The 26,094-nt window shown below is 48.5% G+C and overlaps 2 protein-coding genes across 2 annotated transcripts in view; one reads left to right on the top strand and one right to left on the bottom strand.

Annotated features, from left to right (window-relative positions):
- HRK (harakiri, BCL2 interacting protein) overlaps nucleotides 1–7,803 on the top strand; it is a 19,888-nt gene extending 12,085 nt beyond the window's left edge. The window contains exon 2 of the mRNA XM_035017085.1: nucleotides 4,541–7,803. The gene's annotated coding sequence lies outside the window, so the exon portion shown is untranslated. The remainder of the gene's footprint in view (nucleotides 1–4,540) is intronic.
- Nucleotides 7,804–13,002: 5,199 nt separating this feature from the next.
- Nucleotides 13,003–26,094, bottom strand: part of RNFT2 (ring finger protein, transmembrane 2) — a 67,324-nt gene continuing 54,232 nt past the window's right edge. Inside the window, exons 8-11 of the mRNA XM_035017084.1 lie at nucleotides 23,509–23,658; nucleotides 22,218–22,283; nucleotides 21,982–22,083; nucleotides 13,003–13,811 (exon numbers count right to left, since the gene is read on the bottom strand). Coding sequence (XP_034872975.1) covers nucleotides 13,677–13,811; nucleotides 21,982–22,083; nucleotides 22,218–22,283; nucleotides 23,509–23,658 — 453 coding nt within the window. The 3' untranslated portion in view covers nucleotides 13,003–13,676. The remainder of the gene's footprint in view (nucleotides 13,812–21,981; nucleotides 22,084–22,217; nucleotides 22,284–23,508; nucleotides 23,659–26,094) is intronic.

The raw sequence follows: 26,094 nt of genomic DNA, 5'->3' as shown, positions 1-26,094 counted from the left end.
AGAAGAAGAAGAAGAAGAAGAAGAAGAAGAAGAAGAAGAAGAAGAAGGTAGCGGGAGGGGAAGAATGAAGCGGGGGAAATAGGAGGGGTAGTCGAACCATGAGAGACGATGGACTCTGAAAAACAAACTGAGGGTTCTAGAGGGGAGGGGGGGTGGGAGGATGGGTTGGCCTGGTGGTGGGTATTGAGGAGGGCACATTCTGCATGGAGCACTGGGTGTTATGCACAAACAATGAATCATGGAACACTTCATCTAAAACTAATGATGTAATAATGTATGGGGATTAACATAAGAATAAAAAAATTAAAAAAAAAAAGAATCATAGCACACTTAGGGGTGCATGGGTGGCTCAGTCGGTTAAGCGTCCGACTCTTGGTTTTGGCTCAGGTCACGATCTCGGGGTTGTGGGATCGAACCCCTCATCAGGCTCTGTGCTCATCAGAGTCTGCTTCAGATTCTCTCTCCCTCCCTCGCTCTTTCATTCTCTCTTTTTCAAATAAATAAATAGAACCCCTCATTAGAGTCTGCTTCAGATTCTCTCTCCCTCCTTCGCTCTTTCATTCTCTCTCTTTTTCAAATAAATAAAATCTTAAAAAAAAAAAGAATCATAGCACACTTAGATCTACCTCATTCTAATACACAGGTAGCTTAATTTGTTAATCCAGTCTCCTATTGATGGACATACGGGATGTTTCCAAACTGCTGCTATTACAAATAAAGCTGGAGGGAACACACTTGAGCATATTTAGGTGACTACTTCTATGGGCAAGCTCGCTAGCCTATCGTGTCCCATTTAAGATCCGTAGGAACATATGCGCAGGTGCCCTCTCCAACTGTGGGCTGTGGTCACATGGCCTCCACTGGCCACGCAGAGGCGTGCTTCTGATGTTCATCTGTCACTAGGGACACCACCTTGCAACCAAGACATAAACAGGCAAGGGCACTTGTCCATGTAGCTGCGCTGGGAAGCCCTTAGAAAGACTCGTTATGTGCTTAATGATTTGCAAGTAGGAAGAGTGAAAATCCTTTGCTGGTCCTGCCTAGTTTTGCAAGAACATGCCATTCCTCCCGTGGATGGAGCTGATCCGTGCCGTTAAAATAGAGTTCTCTACCCTCTCCTGATACCATTGTCATCGTCCCTTCATCACCAACAATCAACTGACATATCTACGCAGCCTCACTCTGCATAACTTTGGGATGCGTCATGGTCCCCTGATTGAGCTGTACATATCACTGCCTTTGTGCTTTGCTCTGGCCCTTTCCCCACTTAAATGATCCTTGCTTCTTCCAGTTATGGAAAAAAAATATGAATGCATCTCTTAAAGGCCCAGTTCGAATCTTGGTTCTTCTCTGAAGCTTTCCTAGTGAGCACGGCCACATCTTGACTTCTGGCCTGTCCATACGCCTGTGGTCAATGGTCTTCTGCAGTTCCGGCCTCTGGCACGTCACGTCTCCCCGAGGGAGGCTGGAGGCACATCGAGGGCAGGCACCGGGGCCTTATCAAGAGCACACAGAACAATGCTGAGCACGTCAACATGCTCAGTAGCACATAAATGTGGCTTCTTTCTCTCTCTCCATCCTTCCTTTTTTGTGCATGCTGACGGCAGCATAATCATCTCAGGCTAGTGCTGCAGGGTTCCACTGACTTTTCAAACATCAGTGTGACTAGGGGCCAACAAAGTGAGTTTTTTAGGGGTTACAAAAGCTGATTTTTGTAAACGAAATGGAGTGTGTTTATCAACTGAGTTGGTGGAGGACTGATTCAGTATCCCGTGAAAACACAGGACAGCAACACAATTATGCAGAAGTCGTGCTGTGCTCTGCTCTCACAGGACAGAAGGGGAATGGGGGCTTAGGTGGTGACAGAGATCTTTTGCCTCTACCGAGCAGGTCAGAGCAAAAGGACTGAGGTCACTGATACGGATCCTGGCGAGTGTCAGCTAATGTAGATTGTGGGGTCCATGGGATTAGGACTCACTTCATTCGTGTATCGTATGTATTGATTAAGGGTGCAAGTAAGAGGCAGAGAGGACCCCCAAGCTAAGTAACCAGAAAAGAACTTAGTGAAGGTTCGGTGACAGAATGTGGACAGGGTTTGGGAAACCAAGGAGGAATAACACGGTACCACTGGGCTGGCCACAGAGGAGAGCCAGTCCACCCTGGCCTGAAAGGTTGAGGCGACGGGGGGAGGAATCCGAGCCTGGAGGGGGGCCTGGAGGGCAACCAGAGAGTCGAGCCCAGCAAGCGCTGTGGCCAGTCTGTGGCCCTGCAGGATAGGAGCTGGGGAATACAGACCCTGGTCTCGTACCCCATCAGCACCTTCTGTTGACTGGACCCAGCAGGAAAACCTGTTGGTGCAGTTCATACTGCACAATATCCCAGATTCTTGCCAACTCAGAAAGTGATCTCTCTCCCACTTTGTGCCCTACACCACTTGATTTGTACCGCTCACATGGCACATCACCCACTGCCTGCTTTGGACTAACATGCTGTACTCTTTGAACTTCCAGCCCATGCTAACTCTCTAGCCTCATCCCTCCCCGGCCCCATCGCCCAGGCTTTGCTGGAGCCTCATCAAGCTCCTTGACCTGGTTGGGGTATTTCATTGCTCTGTTCTTGCTTTTGTCCTGTTTCTTCCCTTCCTTCCTGCCACTCCCCCATCCCCTTCCTCTGCTCCCTCTTCCTCCTCCTTCTGACATGATTCACCTGCCAGAAAACCCATCCTTTTGAAGTGCACAACTCAATGGTTTTTTATTATATTTCCAGAGTTGTGCCAGCCATCCCCACAATCGATTTTAGAGCGTTTTCATTTCCCCCACAGAAGCCCTATGCCCATTAGCGGTGACTCCCTAACTCCTCCCTGCCCCCAGCCGTGGACAACCACTAATCCACTTCTGTCTCTAAAGACTTGTCTCTTGTGGGCATGTCACCTCCACGTGACATACTCACATACCGTGATCTTTTGTGTATGGCTTCTTTTATTTAGCAAAATGACTTCAGAGCTCATCCTGATTATAGTGTGTCAGCCTCCTTTTCCTGGCTGAGTAATACTCTATTGTATGGCAATACCCCGTTTTATTTACCAGTCGATGACATTGGGGTCATTTCCGATGTTTGGCTATTATGGATAATGCTGCTCTGAACACTGATGCACAGGTTTTTGTATGAATATATGTTTTTTTTTTTTAAATTTTATTTATTTATTTGAAAGAGAGATAGCCAGAGAGAGAGCACAAGTGGGGGGGGGGAGGGAGGCGGGGAGAGGGAGACCTGACGTGGGACTTGATCCCAGGACCCTGAGATCATGACCTGGGCCGAAGGCAGATGTTTAACTGACTGAGCCACCCAGGCGCCCTTGAATATATGTTTTTTAAATAATTTTTTGAAAGATTTTATTTATTTATTTGAGAGAGACAGAGAGCATGAACAGGGGGAGGGGCAAAGAGAGAAGCAGACTCCCCGCTGAGCAAGGAGCCCAATGTGGGGCTCCATCCCAGGACTCCATGATCATGACCTGAGCTGAAGGCAGAAGATCAACCAACTGAGCCACCCAGGCACGCTGAATATGTTTTTTTTACATAATGTTTTTGAAAGATTTTATTTATTTGAGAGAGAAAGCACTAGCGGGGAGAAGGGCAGTGGCAGAGGGAGAAGCAGGCTCCCCATTAAGCAGGGAGCCCTATGTGGGGCTCAATCCCAGGACCCCGAGATCATGACCTGAGCTGAAGGCAGACGCCCAACTGACCCGACTCATTCAGCCACCCCTGTTTGAATATATGTTTTCTGATTCTTGGGGGTATGTGCTGGTTTTTCTGCCCTTCCCAGAATGCCTCATCTTATCCTGGCTAATTCCCTAGCATCCCTCAGTCCTCTGCAGGAGTCTGCCTCTTTCTCTCAAGAGCTCTGACTCCCCCTTTCCCTCATGGGATCCCATAGTTCGCGTTTATCCAGACTGCTCTTCACATGACAATGTCATTGATATCAAGTTCTTCTCATCTCTTTCTGTTGGCTTCTGAGCCCCTTAAAGGGCAAGAACTATGTCATTGGATTTGTAACACCTAGCATGGTTCTTGTTATGTTGGGCAGTGAACGAATGAATGAATGAATGAGAGCAGAGACTGTCTTACAAGCCTGCCTTGACTGTGGATCTGTGAAATGAATAGATGAAGGTCCTGTTCCTGATTTGGAGGAGCAAAGAGGCAGGGTGGTTCTACCTGCTCTTTTTTAATCACAGAAGATGCTTACATCTGAAAACAGAAATGGGGGTGTGTGCGTACCAGTATTTGTTTAGGGAAGGCTGCTGTGTGGACAAGGCTTTGGCTGGGGTGGGGGTGGGGGTGGGGGTGGGCACTAAATCTAGCTTCTGGGGACCCTTTCCTCCAAATCAGAGCTCTGTATGTAGCAGCTCTCTCCCATCCCCCTCCACCTCCTGACGTTCGACATTCGGGGCTGGTTGTACACAGGCTCAAGGCACTGACGTCATCCCCAGCAGCTGTCTGCACGTGCCGACTGACCGAAATACCAATCTTTATTTCTGCAGGTTGGTGAAAACCCTGTGTCCTTGGAGAAAGCTGGTTCCTGTTTTCCTGAGGGGGAGCCCGGAGCTTGAAAGGCCACAGTTGGCACTTCGAGAAGGAAGTGGAGAGGAGCCTGGAGCAACAGAGTAGCAACGCGGAAAGGGACTGGGGAAGCCCTTTGCATATCCAGCTGCAGAAACAGACACCCCAATGCTATTTACGTACAGCTCTATATATAAAAAAAGAAAATATGAATATTACTACTCAGTGCATGTCTTGTCGAGGACACAGTCCCCTCCCTTTTCTGCACCTTCCCATGTGAACTTTGATACTTCCGTGTCTGGGGCACCGGAAGAGAGATGCCTACTGTGTACCTAGAAAATCTGCAAAGACTGGTGGGAATTAGCCCCAGAGTCGACCAACCACCTGGGGAGGGATGCTGGTGGAGTAAGCGGTGAAATTGCAAAAGGCAAAATAGAAGGAAAAAAAAAAAAAAAGAAAGCGAGGAGGACAAGGGGCCAGTTCTGTAGGGGCAGTCTGGGATTTCTCCATTTCTAAGAGTCTTGATGAGTCCTAGTCTCTCTGTACCTGTGTAGGTAGATAGCCAGTCCCACTGTCACATCAAGACAAATGGGATTTTTTTTTTTTCCTACCAGTCTGGTGTCTCTGGTGCTTCACTTAAATTTTGCTGGTGCTGTGTTCTTGCTGGTGCTGCCATGGCGTTCTGTTGCCAGACTGCAAGGCCAGGGAACAAGGGAGATTTCTATTTTGCTGTTTCAAATTCTTTTTTAAAGGGACAAGTTGCAAAAGTGCCCCTTGAGAGTCTCTGCTCTTGATCTGTGGGGATAAAAAATCCAGAGGTGTTTCAGAGCAAACCTTGGGGTCTGGGAGGCGGGAGGGGAGGGGGGAGGGTATTGAGTGCTTGCCGGTTACTGAGGTGGAAAGCTGACCTCATATGTGACTTGTCCTCTACGCCCACGAAAGTATCCCGGGAGTTCAGCGCATGGCCTCCCTCACTCCCCAAGGGGATTTCAGGGCTTAGGTTTTATGGATTAAAGAGCCAAGAAATGGCTACATTCTGGTCAAGGGTGATTTATAAGCAAGAGGCACTGGGGGAGGGAGCAAGTCATTTAAATGAAATGCACCAGCATCTCACTGACTGACAGAGGGTCTGATTCTCCCCCCACCCCCCGCCCCAGGATGAGCTACTATTTTCAGAAGTTTCTAGAAGGGCTAAAAAAAAGATGTGTGCTGGACCGAGACTTGGCTGCAAAGACTCTTCAGGGAGCAATGATTATTTTTTGCTTTTATTTTTTAAAAAATGCAACCCCCCCCCAAACTCTCCCCAGGTATTATTCCTCTGTGCTGGGTCTCACAGTGCCATGTGCAAAGCTGAGATGGTGGGGCGCCAGGCTGTAGGGTCAGACTGTCATTCTGCAAGGCTGGATCTGCAGGTCACCACCCAGTTCCTATGGACAGGGGGTCCACTGGGCTGATTAGCAGACACCCTTGCCGTTCTAAGAAGCCAGCAGAGGGATCAGCCGTTGTTGAAGTTGACATGGGGCTGAATTATTCCCCACAGGCTTTGTTGAAAAATTACCAGGTCCTTTAGAATGCAGGACCTTTTAGTTCTGTTGCAAGCTGGGAGCTGTCTTTCTTTTATCCATGCCTTATGTTTTCCTAAATAGACTTTTAAAGACAAATGTAACCCAAAGCTGCTGAAGGTGAGGGCAGCCCCCCACCCCCACCCCCAGACAGCTTGTTGATGGAGAACTTGCTTCCTTTCATTCCGGGGGCCCTCCCCACAGTTATGTTTGCAGGGGATGGGTGTGTAGGCAGGGTCTGCAGAGAGCAGCAGGTGATATCCCCACCAAGCCACAAACTTAGAGAAGGGCAAATTAATTAGAATGGTACGAAACACAGTCCCTGCCTCTGTATCGTCACTTTCTGAGCCAGACACTAGGGTCTTTCCAGCTCAGCCCATTTTCTGGGGAGGGGGTTTTCATTACTATAATGGTATGTGATCACAGCTCTTTGGTGCCTTAAGGCTGCACCTTCAACACTGCAGTGGGACCCGGCTGACCATCTAGACACAGGGAAGAGGAGAAAGGTCAGAGAATCCCTTTCTCAGCCCCGACTTGCCTACTAGCTTCTGACATTTCCGAGGGAGGATCCAAACTCCAAATGCTCAGGTTGGCGTTTGGGGCAATTTTGATTTCAATGAAGCCACACCGCTGAGAACTGGGCACCCTTGACCTCCTGATGGAGCTTTACAGCCAAGTCCCTTGTATATATTCTCTTGTATTAATAGAATCCGTGTATTTATCTAATCCCGGCTTTTTCTTGCACATCATTAATTTGAGTGCACTTCTCGACTGCCCCGATTTTTGACAAGGGGTTGTTTTTAATGCTTGTTTTTATATGAGATTTGACTTCTTGATGGACATTTGTATTAGGAAATTGAAGCATGATATATATGTATATATTGTCTCCACTGTCTCTGAGGCTGCATTACTTGGATTGCATGAGATAGTGGGGTGTTTTTTTTTTTTTTTTAAATATTTCCACAGTGTGCAAAGTGCTGGCACCATCCCTCCCTCTCTCCCCCGCTTTTCTCCGGCTGCCAAGGAGTCATTGATTTTGATTAGCTTCACTGCAGAGCGTCTGTGAAGAGAGGGAGAGGGAGGGAGGCTTTGAAATAAATTTTAAAAAAGACCTCATATCGGGTTTCAGCAGACAGCAGTGTGTGTGTGTGTGTGTGTGTGTGTGTGTGCGCGCGCGCGCGCGCGCATGCGCACGCATGCATGTCCGTGCAAAGCAGAGGGAGGCCTCTGAGATCATTGTTTAGGTAGCTTGCTGCATAATGAGGCGATGAGCAAACAGAAGCGCCTCCTTCCTGATGGTGCTGGTTGCTCTCAAAGGGTGGGGGTCTAGGAGCCACAGGGATTGGAGCCTCCTGGGACTTCAGCATTCCCATTCCAAATTAGATCCATTCCCTTCTGGAAGCTTATCGCCCCATCCCCCATAAGCAAGTAAGATCTCTTTACCCCATTTCAAATTTGGGGTTCCATTTCACAATCTTTCTGGCACAGATGTAGCTGGAGTAACAGGTTTGGCGGGGGTGGGGGGGGAGGCCCCTTTCCCTCTCTGGCTGCTGTCCATGGTCCTAGGCCATGAGCATCTCCTAGAACCCGGTTCCCATTTTGTTTTCCTCTCTTTCTTTGGGCTACTGGAGACTTCTTTTCCACACTTGTTGCAGTGGTCTCATTTAAGAAATTCTTTTCTATTTTGATGAAAAAAATGGTGATTTAAACAATATTTTCACAGAACAATGTGACTTTGGTTTCACAATTTATGTAGCTGATCTCGTACTATTATCATGTTTTTGACAGTGACAAAATATCACTTCCCCTAGTTGGGAAATTGGGGGAGTCCACCTCTGATCCTGCACAAGTATCTTTTGGGGACACTGGTTTGCTACTGTGGACTTTTTGAGTGTCCACCTGGTATCAGAAGCTGCAGTGAACAGAACGTAGGTTTTTTTCTTCTATGTTGATACCAATTCCTTTTCTGAATCTTTCCTTAAGTCAGCCTGAGCCAATCAGAGAGTCAGATGCTGCTTGGGGGCTGAGGGGGGACAGGCTAGACATGCTGGCCTAGTCCCATTGTGATGGAGGATGTTGATGTCAAAAGTGTCATTTTAAAGCTTAAACCAAAAGTTTTTAAAAAATATATTAATTTATTCATTCAATACCTATTTATTGAGCACCTACAATGTGCCAGGTTGTAGAATCCCATCTGGGAAGAAACTTACGTATGGAGCATGGAGGGGCAGCCCTGCTTGGAACCAGGTGATGCTAATTGTCCCTTTTTAGTCTGGTTCATGGTCTTTAACAGATTTGTCAGGTCATCCTTGTGACCCCAAGCCTTGATGGCAGAATGTTCTCTAGTATTTATATTTACTGAGCACCGCACTGTCATGAAGGCAATTCAAAAGCCTGTGATCTCAACTCACTCCCAGCACGAAAAGACTGGTTCTTGCTGCTTCACATGGTAACGAAAGCCACCATCTACAGCGTGCTCACCAGCCCTGTGCTGAGTGCTTTACATGTTTCCCCTCCATTATTCCTCATACCCATTCTGGAAGACAGTAGGTATTATTCCCATTTTACAGCTGAGGAAGCTGAGACTCAGAAGTTTTGCAACTTAGCCTAAGGCTACACACACAGAGTAAAGTGGCCGAGCCAAGATTTGAACTCAGGTCTGTGTGACCGCCGCCCCCCCACCCCCAAACTCATGAGCTAACTGCCCTGCCACACTGTATTCCCTCCTGAGCTGCTCCAGGGCATTTGCTAGTTCAAGGGCAAGCACAGCCTGGGGCCCAGCAGGGAGCGAGGGAGCCTGACTTAGATCCACTGTAAGGAGTATTGCATTTGGGGACACTCCAAGACAGGCTGGATGGTTTAGTTGGGGATTTTATGTATTTGTTCCCTGCCATTTATGTCCTTAATTCCTATAAGGTCCCTGGGAGAAGCATCTACTTTGTAAACAGGGCCTGTTCAACTTACTTCCTAGGACATGGGAAGCTTTTCTCACCTCTTTCCTGTCCCCTCCCCGACCTGAACCCTTAAGTCTTTTGCACTATAAGTGCCCGGGAGCCTATGTGTGTATGTGGCAGGGATGGTTGTGGGGGTGTTTGGAACCTCAGTGAGGCCTCTGGCTCAGCCAGAGAGGCAATAAGCTTGGGAACATTCCATTCTGGGTTCTAACCTTGCTGGTTTGTTGTGCTCTTTTGTAAGAGGAATTTCATACCTTGGAGACGCTTTGTACATATTTGTAATGACTTTATTAAAAAACTGGTTGTGTGCTTCCAGCCAAAGGCCTTTGTGTTTTCATTTCCTTTTGAAAGGTTGGTCCCCAAAGATCATGGGAGGATCTGGCTGTGCATCCCAACCTTCCCTGGGACAGAAGGCTACACACTTAACTCCCTTCTCTGTCTTATTTCTGAGAACTCCCCAAGGGGAGGATTGGCCTGAACAGTACCCTTGGGATGGCCAAGAGGTTGAGGGAACTTGCCTGATAGTTCAAGATCAGTACACAGAACCATCACTTACTCATGGCGTCATGTAGATAAGCCAATGGCCATGCAGATCTAGGTCTCCAACTATGGGAACTTGGGTCTCTCTTTCGCCTACATTCACCTGGTCTAAGATGCTCTGAGCGATCAAGTTGTAGTCTTTTCCTAAGAATGGTGGGCTGAGGACAGGTTGTTTTTCTAGATAATAGATGTTTTCTTTTCCCTTGGGGACCCACCCCTTCCCCACTCTCAGTCCATGTGACTTAGAGGCGTTGACCCTATCCTCCTGCCCACCTCTGTCCCCACTGCCAGGGTTCAACACCTGATGCAGGCCTGACCAGCAGGGCTTCAAGTCCAAAAGGCTAAAGGGATTGGTTTGGGGCCAAACTAACGAGTCTACCTCAGGATTCCTGCTGGAGCTTTGGGGAAACAGAAGCTCTTTGCTGGGGTTGCTAAGCTGGTGGAACATGAGCATAGAGCTTTTGGAGGACCTCTTACTGCCACATGGGATGTGACTGCCTGGAAATGAAACTGTCTCAGAGGAAAGCAGAATTGAGGGATGGAAAGACATGATTCTAATATCACCGGAGCCCCTGAATCCAGCTATACTCGAGGTCCATACTGTTACATGAGCCAAATAAAGTCTTTCTCTTACTTAAGCCATATTGAGTTGGTTTTCAAATAATTGCAACCAAAAAGTTCTGCCTGACGATGTTTTTGTGACCGGTTTCATAACAATGTCCTGAGAAGCATGAATTGTCACCTAATGCTATTAATTTACATTTTAAAATACCCATCATAATCTGGCACCCAGGCAAACCCATCCTGAATCACTGGCATGTACATTCTGGGTCTGTCATCTGATTAACCACTGTGGTGGGCCCTGCAGGTCCCCTGCCCAGATCCGTTCTGAGCCTTTCTACCAGTTCTGCATCCCCATCCTGCTCCTTCATGTGCTTTGTGGCACCTGGCACCATCAGAGACTCGGGGCGTCCTCAACCAGCAACCCATATTCCAAGGATTGATAGTGTGTGAGTAAAAAAACCTCAGGGTGGGACAAACTCTGAAATGCAGCTGATGCTCTAGAGCTCAGAGGGGCCACGCGGAGCCAGGACTTCTCTGAAAGTCATCCTCTCGTTTGGTTTCTTCTCCCTCCCTTACTGGTTTCTCCTGGGAGGACTTCCTTAAAAAAGCATGTGCAACTCAATGGATCTGCTTGGCGGGAAAACCAATAGCAGACAACCACCCACTGCATGAAGTGCTTCTCGGCTTTTCTCCCCCAACAGTCCCACCCAGCTTCAAGAGGCGAACAGACTCGAGACCACGAACCCAAGTTTCATCGACAGATGATATTTATTGGCAGAAGGGAATTTAAGGGAACGTTAAAAACGCCAAAGGCAGCTCTGTTCAGCCCAGAGCAAAATTACTAAGAGATTCCAGGACTCACTTTACATGTCCTCTTTCCAACCCAAAGTCTTAGGCGCTTGGTGCCTCCAAGTGTCTCTCACATTCTCCTCTTATGAAGGTAATGAGCCTGTTCCATCCAGGTCCAAAGCTTGCCTTTTTATTCTCACATTTATTATGCCCAAGATCTACACTAAGAGGGCCATTTCTAAGAGTTTCAGGAACTTGAGACAGTGAATCATAAAATAAGAGCAGGATACTCCAACACAATATGCGATCAATCCTGCTTATAACAAAGGAGTTGCAGAGCCAGGATGGGCAATGGAGAATGTTCTTCTTTCCCAGTGACAACCCTTGGCTGCTTTTACCCTGTGGTGGGGAACCTATGCAGCCTAATGTTTGGGAGACTCTTCACTGGCCGCTGTTCCTCCTTAGGGCAGAAGTTCCTCCCATCCAAAAGAAAACCTCCAGACAGAACTTTCCCCCAGAGGGTAGGGAATGAATAAGTAAAATCCTAAACGAAATCATCCCACCTGCCCCCAAGTATCCCCCACGTGTGGCACTGTTTATAACGTCAGAGGCATGGCTCGTTATCTGAAGATCGTTAGAGATGTGTGGGTTTCTTTTCTCTTTTTTTGGTGGCATGAGTAAAATTGGCAAAACCACGGGTGCCTTCCCCACTACTCTACATTGTTAGTGTCCCTGGCTCCAGCAGATAATACACAAGGTTTCATCATCCTGGAGATGGCTGTGGGGAGGTGAAGTGACTTCCCAAAGTCATGCAGAGTTTGGAATCAGAATTCCGCTCTGTCACAAGCTAGCACGTTAATAAATCTTCTCCAGCTCCGATTTCTTGTGTCTCTTTGATGGCATCTGCAGGCAGGGTGATCTTTCTGATAAAAACCAGCCACAGAAGCTCCTGTTGCTTCCCTTTGGTTCTTCCTCAAGGCAGGGGGACCAGAACAGCCGCATCCACCCGGCCCCCTTTCCCTCCGCTTCCCCTTCCGACTTGATTATCCAGGCAAGTGGGATTGTAACATCGCTGTAGCCATTGCCATAGTAACAGAGCTTGAAAGATGTCATGCTGCCCTGGAAGGGATGTCTTGCTGGGTACCAGGAAAGAGCCAGGGATGTCGGGCACAGGAAAAGGTCCCGGCTTGATAGCACATGGGGGCAAACGTCCTGAAACTGCTAGGGATGGGGTGGGCTTGTTATTACTGGCGGAGAGCAGGTGGCAGCCAGTCTCCCACCATTTCTGCTGGGGCTTTGTTGTTAATCTGCTCACGAGCCACAAGATTGATGTCTCTGTAATGCCACTGGCACCAGCCCATTGTGTTGAGGTTGACGGTGAGTGAGCAGAGTGGGGAGAGGGTTAGGGGCAGGCAAGATTCCAGAAGCTTCTAAGTGATCACCTGTCCCATCTTCTCCCACATTCAAAGCAGGGAGGGTCTCACAGGTGGAGAAGCTGTTCTGTTACAGAGATCAGCAGCTCTGCTATAGAGATGACAGACACCCTGAATGCTACTGTATCCTACGCCACCACCCTGGCTTGTGAAAAAACCCATAACGTGGATCGTTCATTTTGCTCTCAGGGCCACCAGGGGAGAAGGCGATGGCCACAGGCACTGTAGACAAGCTGAGCCCCAAGTGAGGGACAGGACAAGAGCAGAAGGAGGAGGAGAGAAACGAAGACAGGTGTGGTGACCCAGTGATATTGGCATCGGGACCAAAGCTGGCCATTCCTGATACCCAAATGCGATTGAGCATCCCAGCCAGAGCCCAGCAAAACTGTAATTTTAAAGACCAACTCTTTTCATGAATCCAGACACAGCTAGATTTCCAGAGCCAGTGCTCACCGTTGGCATCCTCAGTGGGGCCCAAACCAAATGTGCTATGCACCTGGGCCACGGATGGACATTAGAATCACCTCTCGTGCGTCTAAAAAGCCATGTCTGCTGGGCCCCACGTCCGCAGTGTCTGAGCAGTGGGTGAGCATGGTGGTTGAGAGGGTGCGCTCTGAAGCCAGACAGAGGGTCCAGCCCTGCTAGCTGGGTGACCCTGGGGAAGTTACCACATGGAGCTCCATGCCTCAGTTTCCTCCTCTGTAAAACAGAGGAAACAACAGGACCTCCACCCCAGGGCTGTTGAGAGGATTACAAGAGGTCATCCAAGCAGGATGCTTAGCTGGCATGACGTGCTTGGCACACTCAATTATTGCAAGGACAAGGTGGGGCCCGGCACTTGTTTTTGGGGAATGCTCCACAGTGATTCTAATCTGCAGACCTGTGCCGCCTGGGGAGAGGCAGTGATCTCCAGGCCCTTTCCCGGGCGCAGCATCAGGTCACCACGAGTTAAAGTAACCTGTCTATCACCAGTCCCTTCCCTTGGAGGGGGCAGGAGACCCACATGGGAAGAGGCCAGATCTGAGTCAGGAGGCTTGTAGGGGAAGAACGGCCGCACCAAGGATGCACGCACTGTGCCACAGAATGGAAGAGGAAGGTGAAGGTCGGGAGGACAGGGGCCTGGCTTTAGGGAAGGAGGTGGAGAAAGGCAGGAGGCACGATCGTAAATGCTTGAGGCCGGTGTTCCAGGAAGTCCGCAGAGCCGGACCCAATCACGCGGGCCATCCCTTGGCTCCCAGAGTGTGCCTGGGAGCTGGGATTCCTCGTCCCTCAGCCCTAATACACCTGGAAGTGGGCCGAAGTGGCCCCGTCCTTCCAGCAGCGCAGGGTATCCACGGCAACCGAGCGGCAGAGCGGGCAGGTGCGCTCCCGGTCCAGCCAGAGGCAGAGGCACTCTTCACAGAACACGTGCTGTGGGGACAGCAAGCAGGACGACTGGGGACACTGCAGCGAGTGTCCCCTATGTGCCAGCCACAGTCCCAGGAGCTGGGGACACAGCAGTGGACAAAACAGACAGCCCCTGCCCTCGTGGTGCTTGCACTCTACTTGGGGAGATGACTGGTCCCTTGAATCTCCAAAATGTAGAGTACATCAATGATAAGTGCTGAGAAGAAAAGCCAGGGGGAAGGGGCTAGGGAGTGCTTGGGAGGGCTGCTGTGTTCAGCATGGGGGGCCAGAAGGACTTTCACTGAATACTGACATTTGGGTGAAGACTGAGCCCTGAGGATCTCTGGGAAAGAGTGCTACAGGCAGAAGGAATGGCTTGTGCAAAGGTCCTGGGGCAGGAGTATGTCTGCTGTGCAGCTGAGCCTGGGGCTGAAGGGTGGGAGGTGGGGGATGAGGTCAGAGAAGCTATGGAGGGATAGAGATTGCATAGGGCTCTGTGGGCATCATGAGGCCTTTGGCTTTTATTCAGAAAGAAATAGGGAGCCATGGTAGGGCTTTGAGCAGAGGAGTGACCTGAACAGGATTTGCATTTTGAAAAGATGACTTTAGTTGATGGGTTGAGAACAGAGCTCAGGGGTTAAGAGAAAGGCAGGGAGACTGGAAATATCAATGAGTTCTACCACTTTCTGGCCATATCACTTGGACAAGTGACTCAACCTCCCAATGCCTCAGTTTCCTCATCTGTAAAATGGGAGAAGGTCAGGAGGAAGTGGAGGGAACCCCCCTTTTTCTAAGCAAGCTCAATGCCCAACGTGGGGCTTAAACTCAGGACCTCAAGATCAAGAGTCGCATGCTCTACTGACTGAGTCAGCAGGGGCCCCCAAAATGCTGCTAAGAGTACTCCACTCATAAGAAGATTGCTTCACATTAAAAGTGCTTCGACATAACAGTCGAAGGCAGTGTACGATTCTCAGCTGGAGCCTGGATGGGGGGAAAACCCTAACTATGCAGGATATTTTGAAGACAGGTGGAGAAATCTGGATATATACCATATATTAGATAATATTTTACATCAATTTTAAATTTCCTGGGTGTGATGGTGGAATTGCAGTATGGGAGAGAATGTCCTTATTCTTCAAAGGTGAACACTGTAATATTTTCGGATGAAGAATCAAAATGTCACCAACTTATTCTGAACCGGCAAGGGGGAAAAACAGTTACATCAAGAAAAAGCAAATGGAAAATGTTAATGATTAGTGAATCTAGATGACAGATAAAAGGGTGTTCATTCTACTGTCCTTTTGCTCTGTAGCTTGAAATTTTTCAAAATAACACTGATAATTTAAAATGATAATATGAAAATCCCAATACAATGTTTCTTAAAAAGTTTAAAAAAATTAAAAAGGCACTTAGAACAACGCCTGGTCAATAGTAAGTGTGTTATCAATGTTGGCTGTTATACAGTAGGAGTTATTATTACATTTTATCTATTTATTGTTTATTATCTTTCCCTCCGTGCCAGGCTGTAAGCTTCTTGTAAACCCACTCCTAGCACGGTGTGCAGTAGGTGCCTAACTGTAAACAGTGTTCTAAAGGAGAACTCCATGATGCTCTATGCAACAGGGGACCAGTCTGATGCAGGGGGTAGTCCAGGAAGGCTTCCTGGAGGGGGGCACACTTGTGTTAAGGCCTGAAGGATGTTTAGCAGTTGAATGGGTGAAGAGAGGGGGTAGGGATAGAGCATTCCAGGCAGATGGGAGCAGCTGTGCCAGGCTCCTGAGGTGGGACAGCATTGAGGCACTCAAGGATGGCCAATGTGGCTACAGCAGGAGAGCGTAGGGAGTGGGCGGCAGGAGGTGAGCAGGCCACACAGAACCTCGAAGGCTGTGCCTGGACTCTCACCGGGGTCTGGAGGGTAGGACCCAGGGGTCAGCAGGCCCAGCAGCTTCTCTGGACTCCCACGCAGGGCACTCAAGGCCCTCCATGATGGTGTCCTCCCCTCTTCCTCCTCATCACCCGCCCCAACCCCGCCCGGGATAGCCAATGTCACTGACACACAGGATGACCTGCAGTGCAAAGCTTAGTCATACTGCTAAGCCTCAGGGCAAGCTGTAATGTCTGTCTGGGGTGCCCTGATGCCCTTCCTCCATCCTTACCAGCTGGTGGGTGCCTACTTCTTGCAGAAGACTTAGCCCAAGCCATGACACCTCCCCTTCTCTGTGACGTCCCCTGTCCTCCATGCCTCACTGTCTCCTGCAAATCTAAGTGCTGGCTGTGCCTTCCCCTTCCAGGTTCCTCCTGGGGAGCGTGTCTCTCGCAGCATGACATGCACGCCTCTGGAATGATCCGTAAACTCATCTGTGTTGTTCACTGCATTAAGGGCTTCAGGAGGGCAGGGACCACACTCCCAACACGGTTCTGAGCACGTGGCAGATGCTCAGGAAATGTCTGCTCAACGAATGAATGAGACTTAACTTTGTTCCCTGGGAAAAGGAGGTACTTACGTAGAAGAAAGCAACACAAGCCCTGATCACGGGAAGCTCAATACTTGAGTCAGGTGAATGGGAAATGAGCCAGCTTTTCATTCCTTCCTTCAAAAAAACATTCCCTGAGGCTCTCACACGTCTCATTCAGTGGTTCTCAAATGTTTTGGTCCCAAGACCCCTTTACAGTCTTAAAAAATCACTGATGATCTCAAAGAGCTTTTGTATATGTGGGTCAAATCTGGCTATATTTACCGCATTAGAAATTGAAACCAAGACTACACAAGCACATGAAAATGAAGCCAGGGGGTACCTGGGCCACACTTTGAGAACCACTCTTCTAACTGCTCATTTACCATTTGCCCTGCCATTTGGGTAGTAAACTTCGTGAGGGCAGCGACTGCGGTTGTGTTCCCTTAGCCCAGCCCTGAGCCTGCACAGAGTAGGGACTCTGTAGATGTAGCTGACAAAGGAATGCCTTCCTGGGTAGGTCAGGTGGGAGATTCTGGAGATACCAGCATGGTTAAGACCTGCCTCTCCCTTCTGGCAAGAAGGGGCCCTTTCTGGGCTGGGAAGTGTAGGATCGGGTGGGTTTATGGTCAGTGGGGAAGAACACACACAGCTGCTAAGTAGTGAGGCTGGAATCCAACTTCAGGGATGCATTAGGCTGACTTCGATTATGACTCTCAGTGATCTCCTCCTCCTGGGATTCACACCCTGTGTGGCCCGTCCCCTCCCCTTGAGTGCAGCTGTACTTAGTGACTTGCTTCAAGCCAACGGAATACAGTAAAGAGGATGGGACGTCACTTCTGAGATTAGGTTACAACAGACGGGGCCTTCCCTCTTGCTCGCAGTCTTTCTTGGGCTTCTCACATGTTCGTTCTGATGAAGTCAGTGTGAGAAGGAAGCCGGGGTAGCTTTTGGCCACACCAGCCAGCGAGGAACGGAGGCCCTTGGTCCTACAGCCCACAAGGAACTGAATCCTGCCACCCACACATGACTGAGTTTGGAGGCAGACCCTTCCCCACGGTACACTGACTGGTGTCCTGACTGCAGCCTGGGAGAGACTCTGAAGCAGGGGACCCAGCTGTGTTGGGTTGCTGGATTGCTGACTCATGCAAACTATAAGATGATAAATGCTAGTTACTTTCAGCCGCAGAGTGTTGGGGTCATTTGTTAGGCAGCAATGGGTAACTGATACAAGAGGTGTCTGCCTTCATAGTGAATACTCTTGCCCACCACATTCTATTTATACTGGTCACACATGGAGATGTTTATAGCACTCAATTGTAAAAATGACATTACTGAAAGTGTGGCTACTATCAGATAAGGGACACACACACACACACACACACACAGCCCTAACCACAGATCCTCTTCAATCACATAAACCCAGCCAGCTTTGTCTAGATTTAGAATTAAACACTTACACTGAGTATTGGCATAACACGCTATGCTTTTCAAAACCCACACACAGAATACATGTCATCTCACTCGACTGTACTGAAGAGCCTGCAAGCTGTGCAGGGCATGCATTTTCATTCCTGGGTGACAGAGGACATGGAGGGTCAGTGCCGCAAAGGAACGTGTTGCTAGGGGTTGCAAAGTTAGTGCTGGGACGCTGTGGGTGCTTGGAAAGCACCTGATGCGTAAATGCATGGATGGAGGAGTCAGCACACAGGCTGAGCTGCGCAGGGCACAGCACGCTCCTAGGAATTTCCAGGAAAAGGGCTCTAATATTTTTTTTTAATTTTTTAAAAAAGATTTTTATTTATTTATTGAGAGAGAGAGAATGATAGAGAGAGAGCATGAGAGGGAGGAGGGTCAGAGGGAGAAGCAGACTCCCTGCTGAGCAGGGAGCCCGATGCGGGACTCGATCCCAGGACTCCAGGATCATGACCTGAGCTGAAGGCAGTCGCTTAACCAACTGAGCCACCCAGGCGCCCCTGGGCTCTAATATTTTAATGCAGCCTTGAGGACATCTCAGAGCAAGAGGCCGCATCTGGGGGAAAGGTCCTGGCCTCTGGAATCCAGGGCTCTGGGTTGGAATCTGGTTTTGCTGCTGAGGAGCAGGGGGGCCTCAGGCAAGTCTGTCCTTTCTCCTTGCTGAGCCCACCTCTGTCTCTGTAATAGAGGGTCACTGTTTCCCCCACAAGGTGAGGGGAAGGATGGAAACAGCACGAAATCAATAGGAGTCATCATTCTCTTGCCCTCTTTCCATTATCAATACTCAAACAAAACAAAACAAACTCACAGTGACCAAGGGCTAATTGCACTCTGACTTTTCTCTTTGGAAAGAAATCTTTTAAATAAGCCAAGTTTCTGACTCTGTGTTCAAAGTGCCCTTTCCTTGATGCCCCATCACCTGGCAGGAGGCATGCCAGAGATACTTGGGGAATGACTAGCTGGGCAAGTGCATCTCTCTGAGTGAAGAGCTCTAAACTCTGGGAATGCCCAGGGTCTGCCTGACCAGCTTCCATTGACAATCTGTTTCCCAGGCTCTGATGGGGGGGCAGGGAGGGAGGTGGGTCTTGTGTGTGTGACACACTGTGCTTAATTTGATGTCCCTTTGAAGGAGAGATAGGACGTTCCTTTAGCCTGGTGGGCTCTTCATCTATCCACTCATTCATCTGTCCTGTTCATCTATCCAACCATCCATCCATCTACCCATTCATTCATCTACCCATCCATTCCCCCATCTACCCACCTATTTACCCACCCAGGTGTCCAACAATTTTTCCATTCACTCAGTCACCCACACACTATACCTCTATCCATGCACCTTGGTACTCATCTATCCACCCGTTTGCCTGGCTACCATCCATCTCCATCCCAACCATCCATCCATCCATCCGATATTTACTGAGTCAGTACGATTCTCCTGCTAACAAGACGGACACGGTCACCACTCTCAAGTTTGCCAATGCTTTGGCAAAGAGGAGACATACCTTACACAACCAGTTGCCCAATTAACTAGCTGACAACTGGGATAACTGCTATGAAGGAAAAACACAAGGATCTCTGAGGCCATACCGCTGGGAGCACCGGCCAGTCCCAGGAAGCAGAGTCAGGGAAGACTCTGAGGAAGAAACACTTGGCTCATTCATTCATTCAAAGTGCTCAGGAATGAACGAGGCCCTGTTGCCTCTGGAAGTTGTTTCTGTCAGTCCAGACCCAGCTCCCGGCAGCAGAGCGATCCTGGCTTGGCCAGGACTGTGGGCTCTGACCACCGCCACGTGTGGCCGGTGCTCCTAGATCTGGGACAACTCTCCCAGGAATTCGAATCCAGCTTTGGGAAGACATCATGGCACCAGGAGAGGAATGGGAGAGAAGCAGACAAACGAAGGCTGGGAGAGATTGCCAGAAAGGAAAAAGCAAGACTTTCACCTTGACATCATGTTCAAGTAATTGCTGCCATGGAGAAGGCTATACAGATGGCTCTGAACCATATGAAAAGATGCTCAAGTGCGCTCGTAATTAGGGAAATGCAAGTTCAAACTACACCGAGATCGCGTTTGTCACCTGTCAGGTTGGCCAGGCTCAGAAAAGGTTGGAAGGCACAGTGTGTTGGTAAGTGAGGGGAGCAAGAGGTCATGTTGCGCTCCGCACTGGGAGCGTAAACGGATACACTCTTTATGAAGGGCAATTTAGCAATATCTGTCAAAACCGGATACCCTCTGACCTCGTAATTCCACCACTAGGAATTTATCCTACCAAGAGCTTGCACATGTGTGAAATGGAATGCGTGCCAATAAGAGCCGATATGGACTGAACCCTGACCACGTGCCAGGTGTAGCTTTAAATGCTTCACTGGCATCAACTCATTCAGTCGACTCAATGGGCCCAGGTAGGTGCTATAGATCTCCCCATTTCTGACCTCTCAGGACAGCCGCCATTGTAATTACAGAAGATTATAAACTACTAAATGCCCATCCATAGGGGAATGATAAAACCAACGGCGGCCCATCCACAAAGGGGGATGATATGCAAAGAAGGAGCAATCTCTTAAGACAGAGCTTCTAGTCAAAGAGGAAAGATGCAGAACACAGCTTGGGGAGAATATGCTACAACAGAGGTCTTTCTGAAAAATGACATGTGTACGTGTGTGTGTGTGTGTGTACATATAGTGTTTTAATTCTATAAAGCATCTCTCTGAAGATATAAAGGAAACTAGGGAGCTGGGGGGAGGGTAGGAGGCTGGTCATTGTTTTCCTTTTCGTATCTTTAAAACAATAAACTTTTAATTTTGGAATAATTTTAGACTTATATAAAGGTTGCAAACATAGCGCAGAGAATCCTCATTTAGGCCCCTCACTAAGTTTCAATTCCCCAATATCATCAGCTTGCTTTACTCGCCTTACTTTTACATCAAAGCCAAAACCCCATTGATTCATGACTAACCACTGAACTCCAAACTCTATCTGGATTACCTCAAACCAGTTTTCCTACTCATGTCCTTTCTCTGTTCCAGGCTCCAACCCAGGTCCAACGCTGCACAAACCCTCCATGACTCCCAACTCACGAGATCCTCAGTTCGAATTTCAAGTCATGCAAGCATATTTTCAATTTAAAAATAAATAAAATGCAAAAAAAAGAAACTTCCTAGCATTCCCCCAAATAGCAAAAAAAGAAAGAAGAAAGAAAGAAAGAAAGAAAGAAAGAAAGAAAGAAAGAAAGAAAGAAAGAAAGAAAGAAAGAAAGAAAGAAAGAAAGAAATTTTGCTGATGCCAAAAAAGGACCTCACTCACCTCCTGCCCTCTGAGGCCCGGGAGCAGGGGGTGGTGGTTGCCGAACAGGGGGGCATCCGTGCTCCCATTCTTACCAGGGTTCAGGCTGTGCCTCCTGCAAAAAGCCTTCCCAGCCTGGAACTCATCGCTCTCTGTCCGGGTCCCCCGGGATCCTGCATGAATCTCTCTTACACAGCACTTATGACTGCCTGCCTTGTTTCATAGTTATTTATGTATGTGTCTATCTCCCCAAGGAGACCGTGAGCTGCCCGAGCAGGGAATAGGGTCTGTGTGCCCTCTGCCTCCCCTCCCCGGTATCTGATAGGATGCTTTGCCTCATTTACATCTGCTGAACTGACATCTTAGCCCCTGATGTCAGGAGGAGGAGGAGTACATTTAGGGAGCTAAAAGAGAGTAACCAGTACTTACTGCTATGGGTTGGTGGCCCACAATTAATAACGAAAACAAATGGTAATAGTAATTACAGTGATGATAAGAACTTTAACAAGAGCCATTTTTATGGGTGACTAATTCGAATTTAGCTCTTTCATCGATGATCTCATTTAATCATAATCATAGCTCTGTGAGGTAGGTATTATGATGCCCATTTTATACACGAGAAAAACCAAGGCTCAGGGAGAGGGAGTGATCCACCCTTGCAGGGTCCAGAGTGCTGTTGGGATTCCCACGCAGACTATTCTGACTATACCATACTGAATTTTTCATTTTTGACGCTTGACTGATAAGTCCAGGGCTCAGAGAGGTGAAGGAACCTGCCCAGGACCACCCACCTAGGAAGAGGCAGAGCTGAGATCTGAACCCCAGGTCTGATCTGACTCCAGTCTTGACAATGCTGTTCCCAAAGACCCACCCCAGAGCCCTGAGGTTTGGTCAGGGGAGAGGCACATGGGACTTCTGCTCGGGACACGGCCCCAGAGGTCCCCCAGCCTCCATCCCCTGATGGCTCTGCCCAGCCCTGCTCACCTGGCACATGAGGATCAGAGGCTCCCGGAACTCAGCCTGGCAGATGGCACAGATATCACCAGCTTCCGTGCATTGTTGCCCAGTGGCCCGGACGCCGTAATTCTGTTTGAGGGAGGGGAGAGAGATAAGGCCAGCTGTGGACCCTCACTGGAGCGATGCCCTCAGGAGTGCTGTGAGAGACCTTTCCAGCACCTGGTTCTTTTGCCTTCAGTGGGGGCCATTTGAAATCTGCTCACCTGAGAGGTGCAGAGAAGCTTCAGGGCTTTCCTAACTCCGCCCACACGACCACAGATGTCGAATGACTGAAAAGAGAGAGGAGTATTGGCTGAAAAGTCTCCCAGGATTGTTTAGGATCTCTCTTACCACTCCCGATCAACCCCCACCGATCCCTCGTCTTTGACAACGAACATTTTCAGGACACTCTATCCCATTCGGAGCTCCTCATTCCCCTCAGTTTTGCTTGGCATTTGTCTTGCTGCCTTATGTCAAGAGGCTCCCTTGCTAGCTGGGCCAGAATAGCAAATACATGAGATACATCCTGCCTCTTCCCCCTGCCAAGCCCAGCACAGGCATTGCTAATTGATCACAGCACTCTGCTTCTGAGCCCAGCCAGCACTCCAGTCAGGTACTGCCAGTCGATCAGAATCAGCAGGCAAGAGAAGCCCCAGTGGCGTACAGGGCATGGATGGCCTGGCTAGTCCTGCTGGGAGAAAGGGAAGGGAAGAACACATTCCCCCAGGATTCTCTAGAGCCAGAAACAGAGAAGGGAGAAGAAAGAGGAGGATGTGTTTATGGTTAGGGGGGAAAACCCTGATTTGCACCCAGGAATGGAAACAAGTGTTGGGGGTGGGCAGTGTCGTCTATGGGTAAGAGCTCCAGGCCCTGGAAGCAGGCTGCCCAGGTTTGACACCCACTCTGTTGTCTTTAGCCCAGTGACGCTGGGCGAGTTGCTTCTCTCTGAGCCCCCATCTCCTTGCCCATAAATACAGCAGTAATAATGGAAATATGTGAAGGGAGAGCATCTGGTGAGCTTTACGGGCAAGAAATTAGGGTGGATTTAACCGCAAAAAGGAATGAAGTATTGATATATGCCACCATGTGGATGAACTTTGGAAACATGATGCTAAGTGAAAGAAGCCGGCCACAGAAGACCACATAGTGGAGGATTCCATTTATGTGAAATGTCCACAATAGGCAAGTCCAGAGAGACAGAGAGCAGACTGGTGGTTGCCAGTGGCTGGGGGAGGGTAGTGAGCAGGAATGGGAGGGACGGCTTAATGGGTACAGGGTTTCTTTTTGGGGTGATGAAAATGTCTTTGAACTAGATGGTGGGGGTGGTACAGCCCTGTGTACCTGCTCAATGCAACGGAGCTGCACACCGTGAGATGGTTAGTGGTTCATTTTATGTTGTGTGCATTTTACCTCCCTTAAAAAAAAAAAAGATTCCAAGCTCCCCACTTGCCCCCAAGGCCCAGCAAATGAGTGGACCTTCCTCAGGCCAGCCCTCCAGCCCCCGGCCCACCTCACCTTGCAGAGGCTGTAGAGAACAATCAGGACCCCTCCTAGGAAGTAGCTGTTGGAGGAGTCGTCTCCCATGATGTATTTATACCACAGCTGGATGGGGACAAGCGATCGGAACAGCTGGCTCAACTCCTCGATGACCAGATAGAACTTTCCCTGCAACCACACAGAGAGCATCAATTATTATTAGCTGTAAAGGACCCAAAGGACCCAGCCGGGGGTCCCCCAGCCTGGGCAGTAATGACATTCCAGGTCACAGGCAGGCCATTAATCAGCTTTGGAAAGCACTCAGACCTGCTCCTAATGGGTTTGCGATATGGCCGGGGAGACATGGCCCCTGCCCGCCGCCCTCACCCACTGCCCACCAGCGCCGAGGAGCAAAGCTCTGAGGATTGCATTTCAGGGAGGGAGAAACTGGACACTTCTGTTGGAGGGTTGGAGTGTGGGTCACTCCCTGGTGCCTGCTGTGGCATTGGGGGCACCATCCCTGGCCCCACATACAGATTGCTCTTGTCTCGAGGGCTGACCCAGGCATCACGGGGGCCCGGCCTCCGGGGCATGGGCTGGATGGACAACAGGAAGCAAGTAAGGGCAGGCCCAGAGGTGGAGGGGGATATGCGTTCTTCTTCCCAGCTCCATCACCTACAGTCTGCAAGGAGGCAGGGGAACATCTGGGCAAAGGAGATGCATTTGGGATTCAGATGAGGCTGGGTTTGAAGCTTGCATTGCTGCAAGCTCATGGGCCCCAGCTTCCTCATCTATAGAATGGGAACCACAACTCCTGTCTTATAGGTTGCTCTGAAGATTCACAGAGAGCATCTAGCACTGTGCCTGGCATGGAGCAGTACTCAACCAATTCTATTTCCCTTCCTCTCTTTGCCCTTGGACAAGTCCCTCCAGCTTTCTGTGGCCTGAGCTATAAAATGAGACGAAAATAACCCCACTCTGTTATGTCTAATAAATTTAAACATGCCCCTACTTATGACCCAGCATCTCCACTTCTATGTATGGACCCCAGAGAAATGAAAATATATCTGCTTATATGCAAATGATCATATAGCAATTCTATTCATAATACCTCCAAGCTGGAAACAGCCCAAAAATCTTATCAGTGGAAGAATGGATAAACAAATTATTGTATATTTATACAATAGAATACCACTCAGCAATAAAAATGAACAGATGACTGATATACACAACAACATGGGTGAGTCTCACACGCATTATGTCCAATCGAAGGAGACAGTTATAAAAGAATATATATTGTACAATTCTCATTTATATGGAATCCTGGAATAGGTTAACACTAACCTGTTGTGAGAGAAATCAGATCAGTAGTCGCGTGGGGTGAGGAGGAAGACTGACTATAAGGGGCATCAAGGAATTTTGGGGAGTGATAGAGGTATTTTATAATGCGATTGGGATGGTAGTTACACAAGTGTATATATTTGCCAAAACTCATTGAAATAGGGCTGCCTGGGTGGCTCAGTCGTTTAAGCGTCTGCCTTTGGCTCAGGTCATGATCCTGGGGTCCTGGGATTGAGCCCCGCATCAGGCTCCTTGCTCAGCAAGGAGCTTGCTTCTCCCTCTCCCTCTGCCTGCTGTTCCCCCTGCTTGTGCTCTCTATCTCTCTGACAAATGAATAAATAAAATCTTTAATAAAAAAACTCATTGAAATATATGCTTCAAACCAACATTTTTTGGTATTTAAATTACACCTCAATAAAGCTGATTCAAACAAACAAACAAACAAACAAACAAACAGAGAGAAGCAACCATCCCTGCCTCAGGCACGCAGAGCCTTAAAAATGTGAATAGCATTTGCTCCAGCAATTCTATTTTTAGGAATTCATCCTAACAAAATAATCCGGGATATGTGCTGAGATGTGTAAGAATGGTCACTGCAGTATTCTTTGTAACAGTACAAACAGACACAAGTAAATAAATGTACAACAAGAGGGTCTGGTTATGGTGGAGATCTATAATGGAAAGCCGTACAGCCATTCAAACATTATCCTGAAAAACAGCAACTTGACTGTGAAGAAACCCAGCACATATCATGTTAACTGAGTGATCACGGTTTACACCCCCAGCAGTAAGTTATATGGACAGCCTGGACCCCCTGATGTGATGGACTGAGAAGAACATAGTTATCACCTCCGTGGTTATTCTGGTCAACAATGTATAAAACCTGAACTGAGCCATGAACTAATAAGAGACACATCCAAATGGAGGGTCATTCTGCAAAAGAAATGTCCAGCACTCTTCAGAAGTGTCAAGGTCACAAAAGACAAAGACAAGATCAAGGAACTGTCAGGTCAGAGAGGATTAAGGAGATATGACAGATGAATGCAATGTGGGATCTTGGATTCGATAATCTCTGGACTTTGAAAGAGACGTTAGTGGGACAATTGGCAAAATCTGGTAAGGTCTGTAGTTTTCGTTAATAGTAACGGCAATGATGTTAATTTCCTGGCTTTGCTAATTTTACTGTGGTCATACTAGATGTTAACATTAGGGGAACCTGGGGGGACGGTATGTGGCGACTCTCTACTATTTTTGCAACTTTTTTTTTAAAGATTTTTTAAAAAT

Source organism: Mirounga leonina, unplaced genomic scaffold (assembly GCF_011800145.1).
Source record: "Mirounga leonina isolate KUSES-001 unplaced genomic scaffold, KU_Mleo_1.0 Mir_171, whole genome shotgun sequence".
NCBI lineage: Eukaryota > Metazoa > Chordata > Mammalia > Carnivora > Phocidae > Mirounga > Mirounga leonina.
Note: the sequence above shows the minus strand (reverse complement) of the source record. Positions and strands in the feature narration are given on the sequence as shown.